Source organism: Grammomys surdaster, unplaced genomic scaffold (genome assembly GCF_004785775.1).
Source record: "Grammomys surdaster isolate TR1022 unplaced genomic scaffold, NIH_TR_1.0 1055, whole genome shotgun sequence".
Classification (NCBI taxonomy): Eukaryota; Metazoa; Chordata; class Mammalia; order Rodentia; family Muridae; genus Grammomys; species Grammomys surdaster.
Window position 1 is genome coordinate 141,887 of NW_021605474.1, and position 21,580 is coordinate 163,466.

General features: G+C 53.2%; 2 protein-coding genes across 3 annotated transcripts in view; both read right to left on the reverse strand.

The window, feature by feature from the left end:
- The window catches only part of Ly6g5c (lymphocyte antigen 6 family member G5C), a 3,870-nt gene extending 2,379 nt beyond the window's left edge, over positions 1-1,491 (reverse strand). Inside the window, exon 1 of the mRNA XM_028783241.1 lies at positions 1,371-1,491. Coding sequence (XP_028639074.1) covers positions 1,371-1,491 — 121 coding nt within the window. The remainder of the gene's footprint in view (positions 1-1,370) is intronic.
- A 4,992-nt stretch (positions 1,492-6,483) lies between these two features.
- Abhd16a (abhydrolase domain containing 16A) lies at positions 6,484-20,940 on the reverse strand. Of its 2 annotated transcripts, none has more exons than XM_028783256.1 (20): positions 20,709-20,940; positions 19,763-19,819; positions 19,071-19,137; positions 18,557-18,643; positions 15,789-15,874; positions 13,792-13,865; positions 13,583-13,705; positions 10,848-10,962; positions 10,660-10,761; positions 9,061-9,124; positions 8,776-8,825; positions 8,380-8,503; positions 8,127-8,231; positions 7,887-7,950; positions 7,572-7,628; positions 7,420-7,482; positions 7,231-7,307; positions 7,060-7,158; positions 6,930-6,976; positions 6,484-6,787 (listed from the first exon to the last, which is right to left on the reverse strand). In XM_028783256.1, the coding sequence occupies exons 1-20, from the start codon at positions 20,838-20,840 to the stop codon at positions 6,704-6,706; spliced, it is 1,677 nt and encodes a 558-aa protein (XP_028639089.1). In that variant the 5' UTR covers positions 20,841-20,940; the 3' UTR covers positions 6,484-6,703. The 2 variants fall into 2 exon arrangements, with proteins under 2 accessions (XP_028639089.1, XP_028639088.1); XM_028783255.1 differs by having other exon boundaries at positions 20,676-20,875.
- Positions 20,941-21,580: the final 640 nt, after the last annotated feature.

The following is a 21,580-nucleotide window of genomic DNA, read 5'->3' on the forward strand; positions in this document are numbered from 1 at the left end:
CAGATGGTTGTGAGCCACCATGTGGTTGGTGGGAATTGAACTCAGGACCTCTGGAAGAACAGCCAGTGTTCTTAACCGCTGAGCCATCCCTCCAGCCCTCTGTATACTCTTTTAAACACACACACTGGGCTGGAGAGATGGCTCAGCGGTTAAGAGCACTGACTGTTCTTCCAGAGGTCCTGAGTTCAAATCCCAGCAACCACATGGTGGCTCAAAACCATCCGTAATGAGATTGGATGACCTCTTCTGGTGTATCTGAAGACAGCTACGGTGTACTCATAAATAAAATAAATAAATAAATCTTAAAAACACACACACACACACACACACACACGATCTCAGTATCATAGCCTTACTTGGCTTTCAACCTTCTTGTCTAAGCACTAGGATTGTCAACAGTGGGTATACTTTCTTTTCTTCTTCTTTTTTTTTTCTTTAGTTTTTTCAAAAGCTTCTCTGTGTAGCCCTGGATGTCCTAGAACTCACTCTATAGACACCTGGACACTGGGGCTAAAGGCATGAGGCACCATTGCCCAGATCTAACATGCTTTTTTAATATGTGGTCTTCAGAGGTAAGAACAAGGTCTGGGAGAAGACAGAATCTATGTCCTGTGGACAGGAGACCTCAGTAGCCCCATGCTGCCTGCCTTACTCTGCTGTCCTGTCCCTGGACAGGCTCGTGTTGGAGATTAGCTACCAAAGGCCCTGTTCTGTCTCCCACCGAGCTGCCTGCATATGTAGCCCTCTCTCCCCTGGCCCTTGGTCCACTCCACATGTTAATAGCCCAGGACTAGCAGGTGGCTTAGTGTGGTGCTAACGCTTGGCCACCAGCTGAGGTTAGCACACTGTCATTCTGTCTTGTGGATTCAGGTTGATGAGAATCTGGCACAACTTCAGTCCTCCCTATTCTGCTGGAGAAGATCCCTTCAGTATTTCTAGAACACTGTTGTTGATACGGCAATGAGGCTGTCCCGAGAATGGTTCTTTGGGGTAACCATCAGACCATCACAGTTCCTGGACATTCCCTTACACACTGGTTTCATCTGTCCATTCTGGACAGAAGTATCCAGACCCTTGGAAAAAAAACAGAGTTTCTCCACCTCGCTGGCCTGATGACCCTTCTGACCCTTTGGAGCAGTGTTTCTCTCAACCTGTGGAACACGACCCCTTTGGAGGCCAGATGACCCTTTCACAAGGATCACATATCAGATATTTAACTTACAATTCATAACAGTAGACAATTACAGTTATGAAGTAGCAAAAAAAAAATAATGTTATGGTTGGGGGTCCGCAACATGAGGGACTGTATTAAAGGTCACAGCATCAGGAGGGTGGAGAAGCCCTGCTCTGGAGCCACTTACCGTTGCTGCTAAGAACCAAGTTCATCATGACCAGGATGGTCAAGAGAACAGCACACAAGGCTTGGGTGACGTCATGGAGTCCCAGGGGCCTTAGGAAGCAGCTGGCTGCAGGGCCCGCCATGAAAACCATGACTTCTTTCCAGCCTCCAGCCTGGGCTTATATTGGTTGGAGAGAGGCTGGCCAAGAGGAGGGAGTGGGGCAACAGTCTGAGGTGAAGAACAGTACCAGAACAGGCAGTTCAGAGTGTCCTCAACCCACTGCACCTCAGGTCTAATATCCTGGCTGGAGGCAGGGACTCAGAATGACTTGTTTGTCTGTTCCCTTTCCCGATGCTCTGGTAACCAAGGGGGGACTCGGTTTATTTTTATTTGTTTTGACGTTATCAGTGTCATCATCATTGTTTGTTTGTTTGTTTGTTTTTTGAGACAGGGTTTCTCTGTGTAGCCCTGACTGTCCTAGAACTCACTTCATAGACCAGGCTGGCCTCGAACTCAGAGATCCACCTGCCTCTGTTTCCTGAGTGCTGGGATTAAAGGTGTGTGCCACCAGGCTCAGCAAACGGGGGCTATTTTTAGCTTGTTATTCCAGGTCACAGTCCACTGTGGCAGAGAAGTCACAGCACCAGGAACTTTAGAGAACTGGCCATATTTCAACCACAGTCCAGAGCACTGAGTGTATGCGTGCTGGTGCTTGCTCACCCTCTCTGACCCCCTCCAGGTTTGTGTGTTTGTGTGTCTGTATGCACACACATGTGTATGTGGGTAACCACAAGGGCCAAGAGAGAGCACCGCATCTGCTAGAGCCAGAGTTCCCACCTGCACGGCTGAGCAGCAAGTACTGTTAACCTGTGAGCCATCTCTCCAGCCTGGCTGATTCCACTCTTATATAATTCTGAATCCCCTTCCTAGGGACTCGAACAGCCTAAGTGGCAGGATCTTCCTACCTCAATTAATGCAATCAAGATAATTACCCATGGAGATTCTGTTCTGATTCTAGATTGTGTTGAGCAGACAAACCAGCACGCTGCTCACTTGACACTATTGGCTCAGTGCAATAGTGGTGTTAGAATCTCAGATGTTAGAATCTCAGGTGTTAGAGATACAACTAGGTGTACAGAGACTCCGCTCTTTCTGGTGAAAGTCTAACGGGGGAGGCAAGGCAGCAAGCAATGAAGAGGAGGAGAGAGTGTGGCAGGGACACCTGAGCAAGGGTGGGAAGGGCAGGGTGTGGCAGGGACACCAGGGCAGGGGGATTTCGGCAGAGAGGTAATGTGTCCAGATGTTTTATAAAGTTCTGCCTCTGTTGCACACTGGAGAATAAAGGGTAGAGCGGTAGCCAGTCTGTGCCTGGTGGCACTGGCCTGTCTCCAGCTACTCAGAGGCTCAGGAGGACTGCAGGTTTAAGACTTGACTGAGTTACAGTGAGTTCAGAAGGAGCCTGGACGATCTCTGGGTAAACTTGTCTCAACAAGTAAAATAAGCAGTGTGTGCTGGGACACACCTTTAATTCTGATGTCACTATGAATCTGAGGCCAGCCTGGTCTACATCTGGACTTCCAGTCTAGCCAAGACTACATAGATAGATAGATAGATAGATAGATAGATAGATAGATAGATAGATAGATAGATAGATGATACAGACAGACGGACAGACGGACAGATGGAAAGTATGAACAAGGGGGAGGGGGGAGAATATTAGCTGTGTGACCTGCCATCAAGGACCTAAGTTAAATCCCTAGCACAGGGTGGAAGCCAGACCAGAGCGCAATTCCTGAGTTTAGTCATAAGATGGCGACATAGGATTTTGGAAGCGAGGCGATGACACAGTTGTTATGAATGGATAGAGGTAAACATTGTGGGTATTATTATTGTTATTATTATTATTATTAATATTCTCGACAAGTTCTGGCTCTGTAGTCCTATCTGTCCTGAGTAGACCAGGCTGCCAAGAAACTGACCCTCCTGCCTCAGTCTCCCTATACTGGGATGACCGGGGCCACAACGATGAGCTTTATGGTAGATTTCGGATTAAAACTGATGGGCAGGTTTGGTGTCAGACAGAACCAGAACGTGAGATGAGAGAAGTGGGAAGATTTGCACAAAGAAGTGACCATGTCCCACAGCACCTTTCTCTGTGTACAGCGCAGCTTGGCTGCAGGTCAGTGTGTCTCGTCTCCACGCCCACAGACTGAGTGCTCCAAGTCCCCCTCCACGGCTGACAGCACATCCTGAGGAGGATGCATGGTTGTGTGCCCCCCCCCCCCTCCCGGCCAGGACCCAGTGCTGGGCAGCTTGCTTGTTCCTTTTCTTCTCCCTAGGGCTTGAGACTTTGCTTTTGTTTTTTCTTTAAGCCGAATAGTGCTACAGAAGACACCTCCTGCTTTAGTGCACACCCCCCTCCCTCCCCCCGCCCCATACTGTAAGAACTTTCCACGAATGAATGAATGAATCATCACATCTCAGGGGAAGATGGATGGGGGGAAGTGGAGGGGCTAGGGGTTTATGCTTCTGAAAACCGAAATGAAACTTAAAACGTTGTTGAAGGACTGGGGGAGTATCCGGCACCCATTGGCGCAAGATACAAATGTCTGCTGAGTGGATGAGCACATCGCGACAGAGATCAGGAGTCCTTCTTCAGGGCACACTCTGAAGCGGCAAAGGTGGAGTCCCTGTTGCAAAGGAGTCACTCTGGAGGTCAGAGCCTTGAGACACAGGGTGGCCACAGCCCTGGAAATGTTTCAGGGGATGACGGGCCTTTCTTTGGTGTATGTCTAGAGCCCTTGTTTCTTTTTTAGTAATTTTTAAAAGTTTATACGCATGGGTGTGTCTGTAGACAATGTGCACAGAGCCTGTAAAGGACAGAAGGTGGTGTGGAGTTGTGAGTCACCACGTGGGTGCTGAGAATCCAACTCTGGGTGGTCTGGAGGCTCCGAATCATCTCCTGCCCACCCCACCCCCTTGTTTCTTTTCTGTCAGCTGTTGGGGAGGGGGGAAACCCATGGCCCAGACCGATCATTTCTATGACGACAGCTTCCCTGCAGATTTTCCTAAGGTAAAGAGGGCTTTGCAATGGTCATCACAGTGACAGTAGCAGATGACCATATCCATGCTGAGTGCCTGGCCTTGTGACAAGGGATATCAGAAGGTGAACAGCCAAGGGATGAAATAGGCAGGGTCTGAGGGCAGACTGTGCAACATTACAGATAAGGAAAGATACATACACAAGGGGCAGGCCTTGGTGACAGCGTTGGAGAGGCAGCTTCTGTGAGGAAAGTCACTCAGAGAAACAGAGGCTTTAACTGAATGTGAATGAATAAGTTCATAAGGAGGTAGGGATGGATGGATGGATGGTCAGACAAGTGGAAGCCCAGCTTTCTGTCAAGGGCGTTTTATTCCAGGCCCCTTGCTTTGTTTTGACAGCTTTGGAGGAAACATTTTCTCATCATGGGGCTTGGAGTAAATCTTCAACCTACTCTGGGAACAGCGCAGGCCTAGACCCTGGTCAGTGACAGTAAGGTAAGATGTGTTCTTGTCCAGGGTTAGGGACCACCCATAATATATATATATTCTCCTTCCAGAGATGACCTCCCCTCTCCCCTCCATCGGCCTAGCTTCCCAGGCACCTGGGTATCAGGGAGGCCCCACTTAGTGTCTAGAGCAGCAGGACCCAGAGCCCTAGTAGCTGGGGTAGGGGCATGTCAGCTGACTTTGCCTCAGCTTTCTGAGCCTTAGGATATAGGGTGAGAAACAGGCAGCCAGCCAGAGCCCACCCTGAGGTTATGCGACATGGAGAGTGAGTGATCTGTAGTAGACTACAGCCCCGGTGGGGACGTCCACAAGCCACACAGTGAGCAACTACCTCCCACATCCTCTTAAGATACCTAAGGGCTCCTCCTGATCTGTACCGTTATGTCCTAGAAGGTGGTGGCAGGGTGACATTCCCTGATGGCTGTCCGGGAAGGGGGCGCTCTTGTGTTCCAAGGTAGGGGAGCTAAGAGTCCCCTAAGGGTCCCTTGACTGAACAGACTTAGTTCCAGGAACTTAGCCTGGGACAGCAGGATAAGGTTCATGAGCACACTCGCTTTGGCTTTCTTTGGACAGAGTCTCACTCAAGTCGCCCTGTCTGACCCGGAACTGCTATGTACAACAGACAGACCCGCCTCTGCCTGAGTGGATGCCACCACGCTCTGCCCAGAGTAGGTTCTTGCTACACACATCCCACTCTGACTGCCTCCTGGGTGAAGCGGAGTGGGCACCAATACGAGCTGTTTGCCAAAGGCAGAACACTCAGGAACTATGGCAGTCTCCTCTTTTCTAACCTCAAACCTTAGTCACATCACCTGTCTATCTCAGCCCACCTCCTCTTTAAGATTCAGCACACTGTCACTCTGAGCTGCTGAGCTGACAGACACACTGTCTCTGTCCCATGGTTAGAGGGTCACACATGGGGGTCAGAGGCTGTAGTCTGCACAAAGCACGGATGTCTTTGCTCAGCACCTTGGTAACAACAGTGGCCCAGGCAGTGGAGGTGCGGTAATTTCACCTGACTTTCTAAGGGAAGGCGGCCAGCCTGTCATTCCATCCCACAGGTCTGAAGATCAGAGTACGTGTTGTGAGGATCCGATTTCTTCAGGCTCGGCGCAGGGAGGACAGGAGAGCTTGGTGTCTAGCCCTCAGCCCCACTGGCCGTTTGCTGACTTGCAAACAGGGTATATGGACAGACTTGGTGTCAGGGCGAGGACAGGCATGGGGTTGGTTTGCTGCAGGAGTCAATCCCTGTTCCTAGTGGACATAGGAGAGCTGAGCAGAGAAGATGGGGGGTGGGGAAGTCCCTTCAGGAGAGAAGCTGGAGGCAGAACTGTACGTCACCAAGTATAGTTATAAAGGAGGGGCATTCCGACCCGCCTCCTGGGCAGCCGCACGGAGAGCCATGGAGCTGGGTGAACACTGGGCGCAGCACACAAGGGTCTGGACTGGATGATGGGCTCAGTGCATGATGGTTGAGGCAGAGACATAAAGCTGTTCTGAGAGGGGTTTCCCAAGCCTCACCCTCCAGGGCTGATGCTCTCCCTGCCCAAGCCACTTGCTATGGGACATCTGGAAAAGCTCACCATCGGCCGGATTGTAGAAAAAATACCTTTTTATTAATTATTAGGAATAAATCATTCATTTAATGCAGGCGGGTATGGGGAGAGCTCAGTGCGTCCACGCAGATGAGGGAGCCGTGCAGGAGGAAGTGGTCAGAGGGGACGCCCCACTGCCCAGACTATGAACAGCAACATCAACAGAGTCACAAAAGTATCCCCCTCGTGTCTCCTTCCAGAAGAGTCTAGATGTGGTCCCTAGAGGTGCCAGGGCATCTGGAAGTGCTGGGCTGGGAGTGGGGTGCAATGTGTAGCCTCAAAGTTGTGTAGATGCTTCCTGGCCTGAGGAGAAAGGCAGGGCAGGTAAGTGCAGGGGAGCCTCCCCTTGGAAACCACCCATCCACCCACCCACCCTAGGATCCTGCATGAGCTCTGGGTAAGCCTCTCCCTGCAGGCCTTCCCCTCACCCAATGCCTGAGCTCACCAGGAACAGCGCCAGCTGCCTCCGTCCGTCTGCACTCATGTCCTCCCCTGCAGACGACGGAGAAAAGGCCCTCAGCTCCCACCTGGGACATCCTTCCCTCCTGTGCCCTCCACGGCCGGCCCCTCCTTACCCACACTCCAGGGGAAGTCAGGCCCGTGCTCTGCCTGGTAGGAGCGAAGCACAGACACGCACCAGTCCTCCTCCACCTCCCAGCGACTGTAAACGGAGGCTGGGGGACAAAGAGGGGTCCATCAGCAAACTCTCCTGCCAGCCCCTGCCCTCCAGCCCCTGGACACCTCACCTTCCTCTAGCTGGGAGGACGCCTCCAGCCACTGCCTCACAGCCCTGAGCCCCTCCTCCACCATCACTCGTGGGTACCTTGGGAAGAACACAGGGCAGGACAGAATGGAACCAGTTTCCACCCTGGCCCCCACCTCGTCCTTCCCCTCGATGGTGTGAGCACTGAGGTGTGTCTTCCCACAGAGCTCACCGGAACTGCAGCAGCTTCAGCAGGAGGTCATTGCCTCTGTTGGACATGATGTCCTCGGGAACCCTGGGGGCGACAAGGGTTACCCTAGGTTGGGGGAAGCTGGGTCCATCCGTGGTGGACAAACAGGAGAGAAGGCAGAGGCCAGCACTCACGTGGTGGTGATGATCTCATCCTTGGTTCTCCGGACCAGCAGCACAGGGCCCTGGAACCTTCAGAACAGAGCGGCAGGGAGGGGGAGCTCAGAGAGCCAGGCCGCGGCTGAGCAGGAGTGACAGATTTAAGAAGGGCACAGGCTCAGTCCAGCCCTGGTAGCCAGGCCTAACCCTTCACTGACAGACCATGAGTGAGTAAACTCAGGGTCTCATAGACCCGGGAAGGGTTTGGCCAGCTGGGGTAGTGGCAGGGTCACTTGCTGACACTTCCCTTTAGCACACCTGAGCCCCCCAGGACGCTGCAGCCACGCTCACCTGCATAGCTGCTCCGAGTTGTTGAGGTTGAGATGCTGCCTCACAGTCCTGGTGACCAGGCCTCCTAGAGTGGGACACCATGAAGGGCGGAGAGATGAAGGCCCCACTGTCCACCAGGCCGGGAAGCCCCACTCCTCGGCCATGGGGTGGCCTATCTCCACCCACATAATGACTGCACTCCATCAGAGGCCCGAGTGCCACCCTCCCCGGGAAGGACTAGCCTGGGGGAGCTGCACTCACGCCAGCTGTCCGGCATGACCTTCAAGGCCAAGGGTACCAAGTCATCGAAGGAGGCGTCCAGGATAACGGCACTAATGTCTGGGTAGGACATGGCTGCCCACGTGGCTAGGAGCAGAGCAGGGAATAGGACTGGGTCCTTTCATGTAGACTTACCCACTTCCAACCTCTCTCTAAAAGCCTCCACCCCCTCCTGGGAGCCACCCGTGCCTGTGCCCGTATCTACTGGGCAGGGACAAGCAGGGGAGGCAGGTACCAGTGAAGCCTCCAATGGACCAGGCGTAGATGACAATGTCCTGGGGCTGGAAGCCCAGGCGGTGGATGGCAAACTGAACCACCACATCCATGGCATTGGCCTCGTTCTGTGGGAATGGTACCCCCTGCAGGGAGACGGGCAGAAGCAGGAGGGGTCAGCCAGAAGACAGCTCACCTAGTGTGGACCCTTCTTGCAGCCACCCTGTAACACACAGAGATCATGTGACCCATTGTGTCCCTGACTGCCATGGGAGGAGGGGCTGCAGCTCCCCAGCACCCAGGCCACAGGCATGTGGGAGGCCTGCAGAAACGGGCACCAGTCTCCTTCTCCCCACGGCTGAGCAGAGTAAGATGCACAGGATTCTGGAAAAGGACAGGTCTTCAGAGAGGGTCTCACCGTGCTTCCAGCAAAGCCTGGATGATTCCAGCCCAGGACAGAATATCCGGCTGTAACACAGGGAGGAGGCAGACGGGTCATGAGACTGTAGTGGGGCAGGAGGACAGGTTCCCTTAAGCCCAGGCAAGAAAGGGCATGGTCAACCGAGTGGGAGTGGGCGGTCCCTCCCAAGTGAGAGCCGTGGACCCCACCCTGCTGCACTGGAGGGCAGGCCTGGGGAGGCCAGCATGGGAGGAGACACACTCACGTCCAAAGCACAGCTCAGAGGCTAAGTCCTGTGCTTACCTTCTAGGGGCGTGGAGACACAGCCCACCTCATAGAATCCGGCATTCCCCTCACAGCAGATCACCTGGGAGCAAGCAGAGGGCGGGAGGGTGCTGGGGTGGGGCAGTCTGTACAACAAGGGGCGAAGGGACTGCAGGTGCTACAGGACAGGGCCTCAGGAGACCACGGAGCCCGAGTCCAAGCCACCAGCACAGTGACCAGTTTCCCTGAGATCCCACCAGGAGACTAATAGAATGGGATGAGGGGACTTGGGGACAGCTGAGGTGGAACCCAGAGCCCATGTTCATTGGCCTGTGACTCTCCTGGGTGTGCAGACACTTTTCTCCTCACTGCCCTCCATGGTGTTCAAGCCGAAGCCTGGGGACAGTGGCAGATGGCAGAGCCAGCAGCAGAGCCCAGCCCCCTGGCTGCCTGGGCAGTGCTTCCTCAGGCCAGAGCCACCTTAAGAGCTGGGCTATTAGCCATGAGAGCACCGACTCTGCAGATCACCCTGACTGTAGAGTGCACAAACAGACCCACGGGCTGGCCTTGCATGTGTCAATGTTCTTTGTTTCCTTGCGGCAGGGTCTCACTAGGTAGTTCAGGGTGGGCTGGAACTCAGACTCTTGCCTCGGCCTCCTGCATCCCCATCCTGTCTACTGTCTGTTGCTGTAGGACAGGGTCCTGCTTGTCCTGGTCAGGCCTTGAACTCACTGTGTGTCAGATCACCTTAACCATCGGAGCCTTCCACCTCGGCCTGCTCATCCCTGGAACAGCAGTGTGCACTACTCCTGGCTTCCTGAGCACTAGGCAGGCTCTGTACACCCCAACTCAGATACCCAGTCCTTCCCCCTACTCTGGTGCTGGTGACTAAACTCCCATTGGGCTGCATATGCTACAGTGACATCCCCAGTCTGCTACGACGTTCTCATCTTTAAACTTTTACTACTTTTTTGAGACACAAGCTGACTGCAAACTCATCATGTAGCCAAGACCTTAAACTCTGTGTGTGCGTGTATGAATGCACTAGTGTGTGTGCGAGCGTGCACGCACGGGCATGGGCACACACGTGCACGCATGTATGCATGACCTACAGAGCATGTGTGGTGTTAAGAAGAAAGCCTCCACTGTTGCCCATCGCCTCCGACTTTGAGGAAGGATCTCTGTGGTGCGTGGCTGGCAGGTAGTCCCCAAGGATTCTCCTGCCTCCCTCCCACAGGAGTGCTGGGACTATAGCTGGTCACCATGCCAGGCTTTACACTGGTTCTCAAGATCAGAACTCAGGTCCTCTCACTTGCACGGCCAATACTGCACCCACTGAACCATCTCCCTGGCCCTGGCCTTGAACTTCTGATCCTCTTCTCTCCACTCCTGGGTGCTGGGATTACAAGTACACAATCCAATTCTCAGTGTACATGGGGCTGGGGTGCAGCCCCGGGCTCCACGCACACTAAAAGCAGGTCTTAGACCACCCCCCGAGCTCCACCCCCCCACGCCCTGCAGAGCCTTACTACCATCAGGTCCTTGTATGGAGCTGGACAGTGACACTATTGTTAACTGTGGCTCCACAGGAAAGGTTCCGTGGCACTGCGGCCACAGAGTCCCTACTGCCCCTCTCACCAGCTTCTGCCCCTGGGGCTCAGCTGTCCCCCGCCGGTCCACAAACATGGTGTCAATCTCGTTACCATCACAGGCGAGCAGCTTTGCACGGCGCCCATTACACTGCGCAAGAGAGATGGAAGACCCGGTCATGAGGGGCGGGGCCACATCCCAGAGGGTGGGGCCAGCAGCAGGTAAGGGGGCCTCACCTCTTCCACCAGTCGGGCCTGGCCCTGTAGCAGCACAGGCATGAGGGCCTTCTGGAGCAGGTACACAGAGCCTGGGTACAGCATCCGGCGCCCCAAGGTGTGCGCCACCAGATAGCTGTGGGGAACATGGGTTAGTGAACCCCAACCCCGGCGGGGCCCTTGCACTCAGACTCTCTCAGTGCTCAGTGACCAAGGCGAGTCTGGCAGCTCCTGAGCTTTTCCGTAACTATTACTAGAAGATGTCCACTTTAGCAGTGGGCTCTCGGCAGGGTGGCAGAGTGCTTGCCTAGCATGTGTGAGCCCAGGTTTGAGCCCCAGCACTGTGAACCAAACCAAACCCATTTTCTACTGTACCATACAATCACACAGATCCTCCGAGACTTACAAAGGGTCTGGTGGGGGCCGTGGCTCACAATCCCTGCCTGGCACACGGAGCATGCTGCCCATCACTAGGCCAGGGAAAGAATCCAAAACTCAAACTATAGCAAGTTAGAGACTGCTTGGATGTAATTTTGAGAGTTTTATGAGATAATTTCTAGGTACAATAGATACAGCTATTAAATATCATTCTGTTAATACATAAAAATACAACTTATTAAAAGTTCTAAGGGTCAACAAGATGGCTTGCTGGGTAGAGACATTTGCTTCCAGGCCGAGAACCCGAGCTCACTGAGGCCTCAGGCTCTGCGTGGGAGAAGGAGAGACGCAAGCGTGCCGTGGCACATGAGTGACTGTATGTAAGCATCTAAGTCCTCAGATAGGACCAGGTGGTAACCGCTCAATGGTAGAGCATCTGCCGAGTGTGCACAAAACCCTGGGTCCTGTCCCCAGCACCACTGAAAACAAAACAATAGTTTGGAACTCACTAAAGTGATTTCCAGACGAATAGCGCCAGGCGTGAGAGGGCACACCTGCACTCTGAGCTCATGGAAGGATCAGGAGCTCAGGGCCAACCTTAGCTACACTGTGCATTCAAGACTAGCCTGGACTGCATGAAGACATAGCTCAAAAAATAAAAAAAATTAGCAATAGGTCAAGCTCTGTTGGGGTTGGTGTACTCGGATGCTGACGCCTGTGTCCCAAGACCAGGCGGTGTAGACATGGACACTGCATTGGGCTATGAGGAAATCTCCACAATCTCTGGATTATAAAGAGCTGGCGCCTGTGACTGGGCAGAGAGAGGAAGACGGGGCTTGAGAGTGAGTAGGGGCCTCAGGTAGGGACCACGAGAAGGAGAGAGGAGATCGCCACGAGGCAGGCTGGACTATGAGAAGCTGGTCCTGAGGACACACACGGAACAGAACAAGCCGGGTGAGACTCACTTGACAAGTAACAGGGTATTTATGAGGTCATTAATAGTCTGTCTGGGTTATAATAGCTCAGAACCTGCCCAGCTGAGGCTTACAACCGTTAATAAAAATACCAGGTTTCTGTGTCTTCTATTTGGGACCAATAGAGGAAAGAAAGGGTGAGGCAAAAACAAAAACCCACCCACAAAAATACTTCTATAAAGATCTGTAGCCTAAAGATACCACCCTGGGTCACATTCTTGTCAGGGCAGAGACCTGGCTGTTATCTTTATGGTGACAATGCCTACCACATAAGAGCTGTCCAAGGAGCTCGACATATATTTCCCGAGCATGTGAACTCATACAGATAGGTTAGATGGGGTGGGCACTGCTGGGGACAACTGCTTAGCCTCTAGGCTGTGTTCCAGCACCGCACTGCTTCGCCCTGCCAGCATGCCCTCAGAAACCTTGTCTGCTTTCCCTTTGGACCAATCCAGTACATCAACACCCAAAGCTAAGTTAAACGCCCTCCTTGGTGCTCTAGACCCTACTACTCGGTCCCAGCATCTGCTGCAATGTACGGGTGAGTATTCAGCAGGGGCCGGAGGGTGTCTGTGAGTCTAAGGCCGGTCTGACACCATCAGCACCCACGACTGAGTTTGCTGGCAGGCAGATAAAAAACGGTAGCTATAGTGATTTGACTAGGAATGACCCCCACAGGGAATGGCACTATTAGAAAGTATGGCCTTGTTGGAGGAAGTACATCACTGTGGAGATGGACTTTAAGTCCGACATGCTCAAGCCATGCCCAGTGTGGCTCACAGTCGCCTTCTGCTGCCTGTGGATGTAGAACTCTCAGCTCCTCCAGCACCATGTCTGCCTGGATGCTGCCATGCTTCCTGCCTTGATGATAATGGACTGAACCTCTGAACCTGAAAGCCAGCCCCAATTAAATGTTGTCCTTTGTAGGAGCTACTGTTGTAGTCATGGCGTCTCTTCACAGTAATAAAACCTTAAGACACAGCCATTCCAAGTGTTACCAGTTCATCATCTCAACAATCCCAGTGAGGCAGGCTAACTAGATGGAGAAACTGAGGCACTGCGGGGCAGAGGTGGGATATCAAGGAGCAGAGGGATCAGGACAATTCCACACAGCCATAAGCAAAGGACGAGAAGCTGTGCAGTAACCGTCAGGGCCTTCTCTGCACTGCAGCACCTCTGCTCCCTTCAGATGCAGAGAGGTTTGCAGCAGTAGGCCCACTGGCATTCTGGTTCTCCAAGTACTCCCCTGAGGCCTGGGCCTCGCAGAGCCTTTCCCCACAGGAGACACACAGCAAACAGCACTAGGCCTCACAAGCGATAGCTACTCTGCATCCAAGTTCACAACGCAGGGGCCTTGGTCTGTGTCCCTCACCCCAGCTGACCTCCCACACCCCAGTTTCCTACCTGGTGATCTGACAGGGCAGCTTCTTGACCCTGTTGAGAAACGTGTCTGCTGTTCCCCGGTGCAGAGGCTCTGGACGAAGCAGGGCCACACCCCTTCGGGAAGGGCCACCTCGGGACCCCTTCCTGAGGGGAAGAAAAACAGAGTCAGGAGCAGGAGGCCCAGGTCTGACGATGCCAAGGAAGGGAAGAACTAAGTAGCTGGACCTCACCGGCTGCTGGGCTCCTCCCAGTGGAAGTCGACTGGCCAGCTCCTGAAGTCAAAGTTGTAGTTGGCCAGCTGCCTCTGTGGAGAGAGGACAAAGGAAAGGAGGACTGAGAGCAGAGGGGAGGCCGGGCCATCTACCCTCAACACCTTCACTGCGCAGGATGCCCCCACATCACAGGGAGACCAAGTGGAGGTCAGCACCCTCTTCCTCTGCATGGAAAGATCTGCTATGACCTCAGTATTGGGAGAAGGCAGCTGTTCTCACCAACAGTTCATCCACCCACCTTGGGACTCTTAACCCTGCCTCCCTGAAAATCCAAAGCTGGGGTAGGGTCCTTGAACAGCACGCACAATGTCCTGGCTTCAATTCTCAATGCCACCAACAAACTGTTATAAACACAACATCCTGCCTTCAAGTCCCAATGTCACCAGCAAACTGTTAAAGGTCAGGCCCAGCAGCACATGCCCATCCACCCACCATTCAGAAGCAGAGGCAGGACTGCAAGTTGGGGCCAGCCTGGGATACATACTGAAATTTAAGTCTAGCTAAGGATGTGGAGTGAGATCCTACTTTTAGGACGGGTCGTGCGTGGTTCTGTGACCTCACCCTGGAGGCAGGAGGATCACCGGAAACACTAGGTAAGCCTGGGCTACACAGCATGGCCCTGTCTTGGAAAACAAAACAAAACACCCCCCAAAAACCCAAAACACAGAAATATCTAAGGCTGATCCACTTCAAGGGCGGTGCTTCTGTGTGAAGACGGGGAGGGGTGCTGGCTGGTTATATGACCCTCCCCACCGGTCTACAGAGAGAGTGCCGGGACAGACAGGCCATACAGAGAATCCATGTCTTGGGGAAAAAATAATGAGAAAGAAAGAAAGAAGGAAAGAAAGAAAGAAAAAAAGAAAGAAAGAAGGAGAAAAAGATAGATTTACACCAGCAGACCAAATTGGTGGTTCCATGACTGAGAGGCAGGCGTTCATGCCCACAGTAGGTTCTTTTCCTCTCTTACAGCCCTGTGCACATAGCCACCCCCCTTCCCCTCTTCATGACATCCAGAGCCAGGGCTACCCGGTTAACCGTCTGTGCCCGTGTCTCCATGTTGCACTGGGCCACGTGCTGCAGGCAGTAGGGCTGCATCTTCCTAACCCACTGTCCTCCCCACACCCACAGCTCCACAGTCTCTATTTTGAGGATAATTTTTTTGCCACAGAAATGCTTTTGACATTTTCAAAAATAACTTAAGAATGAGCAACAGAAAGGAAAAAAAAACTAGAAATGTAAATGACAAAATGAAATGAAATGGCAAGGCACACTTCAGCTGGACTCGCCTTGGGCCTGTGCCCAGTGCTGCCCTCGGACACTGCCTCACTGAGGAAGGTCGCCTGGCCTCCCTTTCGCTCTTTCCACAGATGTAAAAGCGGGGGTCACTATGCTGCCTCATGTGGTGAGAGGGCTGGAAAGGGTGTGCAGCCCACACAGTGCCCTGCACCCCGCAGAGTGTAATGACGAAGCCCTGTAAGTGGTTGGCCGTGCAGCATGACCAGGGTGCAGCCACAGTGACCAAGGCTGTTTGATCCCCACACCAGGAAGGAACTTTATGAGGCCTCACGGCCCCATCTCAAAGATAATCACTCTCCAGTAGCAGCAGGCCTGGCCCAGCTTCCAGGACACTGTGCCCCGCTGGCACCCTCTGCTGCTGGGCACAGGAGAGATGCACCTGCCCATCTTTCCCATCCCCAAACAAAGCCAGCGTGGTATCGGAGGCCTGCAAAGAAGCAAGGACAGAAGCTTCTCTTCTCAAGACTGTAGATGCTTCTGTGTTTGTATAATTCTTGAGGATGGCAATAGAGCAGGAGAGGAATGTTCTAGCAAAGTGTCCATTAGAAACAGGAAGGACAGCTCACTTGCAGTGTGCAGCAGAGACAGACGCACAGACGCTGGTGCCTGGAGCCCTGGGCAGCAGGGTTCACACCGGTGCCCTCTCTAGAGCCTCTCACCTTGTTTTCTGCAGACTGGTTCCTATGTGTGGCTTCCAAGATGGTGATGAACTGTCGGTACTGGGGGTTGGTCCAGCGGCCAATGCCTGGTGAGAGAAAACTATCAGGTAAACTAGGAAGCCAGATGCCTAGAAATTAAAAGAAGAGGAGGCCTTGTAAGGAGGAAGAGGAATCAGGGCCTCTTACGTGGGAAGCAGAACTTCTCTTCCCTACACAGCAACAGGCTGCTGTGGTTCTCTTCTGAGTCTCAGGCTTATTGTTTTAATTAGCATTATTGCTATGATAGTGTGTGTGTGTGTGTGTGTGTGTGTGTGTCTGTCTGTGTGTGTGTGTGTGTGTGTGTGTGTGTGGGCATACAAGTGCCACAGCAGGAATGAGGACATCAGGGGACAACTTCAAGAGCCAGCTCTCTATTCCCACTGTGGGATCAAACTCAAGTCACTAGGTTTGTGCAACAAACACGTTCACCTGCTCGACCGCTTCACCAGACCTTTCAGTTGTTTGCTTGGTTTGGTTGTGCTGCTGCTGCTGCTGCTGCTGCTGTTGTTTCTGTCTGAAACTCGGTCTCGCTGTCACTCTAGCTGGCCTGGAGCTTATTATGTCATAAAGTCTGGCCCAAGAGTCACCTGCTTTAACCTCCCGCGTCTCTCAGTCCGAGATTCCAGGCATGCACCACCACACCACACCCGGCACCTGCTTCAGTTATTTCTTTTGTTTTGTCTTTGAAACCGGGTTTTACTCCGTGCCCCAGGCTGGCCTGCAATTCATTATACAGGCTAGGATGGCCCAGAACTCTCAGCAATTCTCCAGCTTCAGCCTCCCAAGGGCTGAGTGGCCTGGCAGTTTCTTTCTCTGTGAACAAGCAAGTCTCTTACCTTGCAGATCGTCTTCCCCCATGTTAAAACAGTCTGCAGCCTTACTACTCCCCTGCTAACAGTGGGCTTCCTTCCTGTCTGCTTCAGGCATTCCCAAGCTGGCTTTCTGCATGCTCCGAACCCCTGCCCCTGGTGCCGACCCCGGGACCAGGACTGATGCCTCTCTTCTCTTCACTCCCCTCACAAACCAGCAAACATGAGATGAGGGTAAGGGGAACAGCCAGGATCTCCAGAGCGTCAACGCAATACTGAGAGAAGGACGCAATCAAACTCAGAGTGTTTCACGCAGTGCTCACATCTATGCCAAAATACAGATGCAGCAGGGTGTGGTGGGGTACACCTACAGTCCTGTTGTCCACAGATGACATACAGTTACAATAAAAGCAAGGAGCTGTGGAGATGGCTCTTGCGGAGGACACAGGTTCGGTTCCTAGTGTCTACACCAGTTGGCTCACAAATGCCGACAACTCAGCTTCCAGGCTATATGACGTCCGCCAGCCTCTGAGGCCATCTGCACACGTGATACACGTAAGCAAATTCAGAGACAATCCCCCCGAACCTCCACACACATTAATAAAAAAAAAATGAAACTGGCCATCTCCTGTAACCAGCCATGACTGACAATGGAGACACTGGCAGACCAACCAGCCACAAAACCTTTGACCTACAGTTTGTCCCACCTACAAGATGTGCAGGTGTCAAGATGGAGCAGAAATTGAGGGAAAGGCCAACCAATGACTGGTCCAACTTGAGACCCAAACGATGAGAGGGAGCCCACCCCGACACTGTTAATGACATTCTGCTACACTTGCAGACAGGAGCCTAGCGTAACTGTCGTCAGAGAGGCTTCGCCTTGTAACTGATGTTAACAGATGCAGAGACCCACAGACAAACACCATGTGGAGCTTGAGAATCCTGTTGAAGGGAGGGAGGGGGGAGTGATGGAGCCAGAGGGGTCAAGGGCACCACAAGAAAACCTACGGAATCAACTAACCGAGGCCCACAGGACTCACAGAGACTGGACTGCCAACCAGAGAGCATGCATGGGATGGACCTGGGCCCTCTGCACATAATGTTACAGCTGTGCAGCTGGGTCTTCATGGGAGACTCCTAAAGTGGGAGCAGGGGCTGTCTCTGGCTACATTGCCCACCTCTAGATCCCTCTCCCCTAACTGGGCTGCCTCACCTAGCCTCAATGGGAGAAGATGAGCCTAGTCTTACTGCAACTTGATATGCCAAGGCTGGTCGATATCCATGGGAGGCCTCTCCTTTTCTGAAGAGAAAAGGAGGAGTGGAAGGGGAGGGGGAGGGGGAGGGGAAGTATGGTCTGGATATAAAGTTAAACAACAACCAGAGCCACCTCCCACTGGAGCGTCCCCCCCCCACCCGCCAGTAGCTTCTGAGAGAACCACGCCCCTGCCTTGTTGGTCTCATCACACACATGACCTTTGCTTACACACTTATTCACTGATTGAGACAAGAGTCCCACTGTGTAGCCCAGGTTGGCCTGGAACTTCCTACCTCACTCTTACCCACATGCTGGGATACAGGACGCACACTCATGCTTCTTTTGAACCTTCTGTGAGTGAGCACCGAACATCTTCCACCCGACGGTGGCCTGTGATCTGCAGTGCCCACAGCGTGGTTACACCGTGTGATACCTTTGTGCATATTACAGTCTGCAGCCACTGCTGCGGCCTCCAGCTGAGATTTAAGTGGTGTGTGCTGGACTCTCTTGTTCCTGTGCACTGCTTATGCACATGTGAGCCACCTGAGGAAGTGCTCACACCTTAGACTGATTATTTCCTACAGGGCCCCACACTAAACTCTGTCAGCAGAAAGTACCTAACGTTTATCCAGTCACAGACGCAAACTAGGCTCCTCTCCACCTACCTCGGAGGCAGGCCACCCCTGCCAGCAGCAGCAGCAATGTCCCGGCATAGTGAGAAAACGGTACCACTTTGGACAAACTCAAGTAACCTGGGAGGGAAGAGGGGCAGTTATGAGAAAGCGGTTCTCCCCAGCTTGCCCACAACCTCGAGCCACACCCTCTTTGGTTACCCATTCTATCAGACGGGCGGTTCTCAACCTGTGGGTTGGGAACCTTTTGGCAAACCTCTATCTCCAGAAAATATTTGTGTTACGATTCGTAACAGTAGCAAAATCACAGTTATCAAGTAGGGATGACATAATGTTATGGTTGGGGGATCACATGACACGAGGAACTGCGTTAAAGGGTTGCAGCATTGGGAGGTTGAGAGCCACTGGCTTAGAGGAAGAAGGGTCCTGGTAGAAGACAGAAGTCAAACACGCCATTCTCACGGGACCGCCCCCCTTCTCTTCGGGAAGTGGATTCACTGGCCAGTGACCTGCCCATTTCGCCCCCCACCTTTGGAAGCACACTGACCTTTCCTGTACAAGTAGAAGAAGGCGAAGGGGGAGGAGTAATAAGAGATGGACCAGAAGACTGAAGCCTGCAGCAGAGACAGAGACAGGCAACCAATACGCCTGTCAATACGCGCACACACACACATGGTTTTGCCCTTTCCAGGCCTGGGCTCTGACACCATGCACGCAGTAGGGACACAAACGTTTGTTGCCACGTAGTGTGTCAAGAGTACAATAATTGAGGCTGACACAGTGTTGTCAACGCTGAAAACACCAGCCTCTCTGTCTACTCAAGCTAATCAAGCCGTCGCAGTTGGCTCCACTCAAGAGAGTCCCAGGCTTTGTCCCCACGAGATGTGAAAACATCACCATAGGAACTCTGCCAGGGAGAACAGCTGTCTCTGCAGCCAAAGGGGTTAGAGTTGCCAGGGAGGACAGGTCACTGGGGACTGCAGGACTCAGAGACCTGCATATGGTCCCAAGAGTAAATGTGGTAGCCTCAGGGCACAAACTGCTCCGGAAAAAGCTTATGGTATGTAAGGGAGAATGGCAACTGTATGCACTTGGGATATGCTGGTCCCCTGTGCAAGTTCTGCCGTACAGAGCCCAGAGTGCTCCCCGCCTCCTGGGGGGCTGCCTTCTGCGGGGCTGGAGAGGAATAAGGAGGAGGCAGTGGCTGGGTTTGACTGGCAGATGCTGGAGCTGACTTACCAGTGCCAGGATGCTGTCGGCATGTTTCTCCAGGGCCCTAGGCTGATAATACGTATCCTGCCAAAACAGATGGCCGGTTAAGGACCTTGCCAGTTTGACAGGCCCTTCCTCCCTTCCAGAAACCCTGACGTGTGCCACCTGGTTCTAGCCTCTTTGACCATTTCTCTCGGGTTACCCCTGCTTCTACTGAAGCTTACTCCCCTCGCCTGACATTTCACCCCGACCCTGAAAACAATCAAAGGGTGCTAGGCTTGGAAGCAAAACTGAAAGCAGCATTTGGAAAACCCGGATACAGATATGATTGTGTGGATACGGGGAGAGGAGTTAGAGCGAAAATGAGAGACTCCATGACAATTCTAAGAGGGAAGGAATAGCATTTGACGTAAGCCGATGCGGGAAGAAACGTGGCTAAGTGTGGACAGTTTGGAAAAGCTCCTAAACATATTTTGCAACCAATAAAAATAAGAATCTGGAGGGCACACTACCACCCTGAATGTAACATCTTGGTTTTCAGGCTAGGTTTCGGGGGGTACAGGGAGCAAAAGCGGATACACGACGTGTTGAAGTCATCTTTGAAACTGAAAAGTCAGGTTAAAGAAAAAGTCAACAGAGCACGGGGGAGACATTGGGAGTAGGTGGGCAAAAGCCATCAGCGAGCGCAGGGGACTCCAGACTCAACCGGGTCCAGCCCATGTGGGGGACGCGGAGGGGAAAAAAAAGCAAGCGTGGTGGTGGGCGTGAGGAAGAGTTCCTCCAAAGCCGTAAAGAGGCGGCGGCCCGGCCCTGCGTGACTGGGAGGGAGCCGGGAGGCGCCCACAGGCGGACTGCGCGACCGCCGCTTGACAAGCGGGCTCCCCCGTTTCCCACAGTGGGCGCGCCGGGCGAGCGCAGCCCAGCGCGGTCTGGACCGTACCATGCTCTCCGCCGGAGGGGGGACTCGACTCACCCAGGAGCTGGACGAGGCGGCGGGGACGGCAGTGGGAGTCTCGGGGACGCTGGACGCGGCCCGGTCCGTGTCCCGCTCCCGGTAGATCTTGTAGAGCCGGGGGCCGAGGACACAGCTCAGCAGCTTCGCCATAGCCCCGGCTCGGGCCGCTGTCCCTCGGCCTCAGGTCCCCGCCGGCCCCGCCCGTAGCCTCCTGGGCGCTGCGTGCGTGCGTGCGTGCGTGACGTCAGCACGTACCGGCTCTGCCCCGTGGCAGGGTCCGGCCTGATTTTCTCGCCCGGAGAGGTGTGTTCCGCGTAGTTGGTGCTATGCTCCGTGACGATCTGCAATTAGTCAGAGCTGTTCTGAACGGCGAGAGTTAAGAAAATGAATGCCCCGGCGTGGATAATTTTTTTTTTTTTACCCCCTGTCCCTTAATGTCAGCATGTTCTGGAACGATCGCGGGTGAGAGTAGGAGCATTTGACAAGAACTTAAAGAAACTAGTGCTCTCAAGAACAGAACACTTTGCCTAGCATGCTGAAAGCTCTGGGATACACACACACACACGCACACACACACACACACACACACAGAGACAGAGAGTCTAGGGATGTATCCATTAGAAGAAATACCAGGATTCTTCTGAAGAATCCTATTTTTTAAAAAACAAGTTTTTGGAAGAAGTAATCTGCCCGGTCTAGTGTGTGCACATTTCATCCCAGCACTGGAGAGGCAGAGAGAGATAGGTGTGTTGACAGATGTGTCTCTTGAATTCCAGGCTACCCTAGTCTACATGTGTAGTGAGTTGTAGGCCAGTTAGGGCTATATAGAGAAACCCCCGGTCAAAGTGCTACGGTTAGTGGCAGAAGAGATGGCTCAGCAGTTAAAGTCA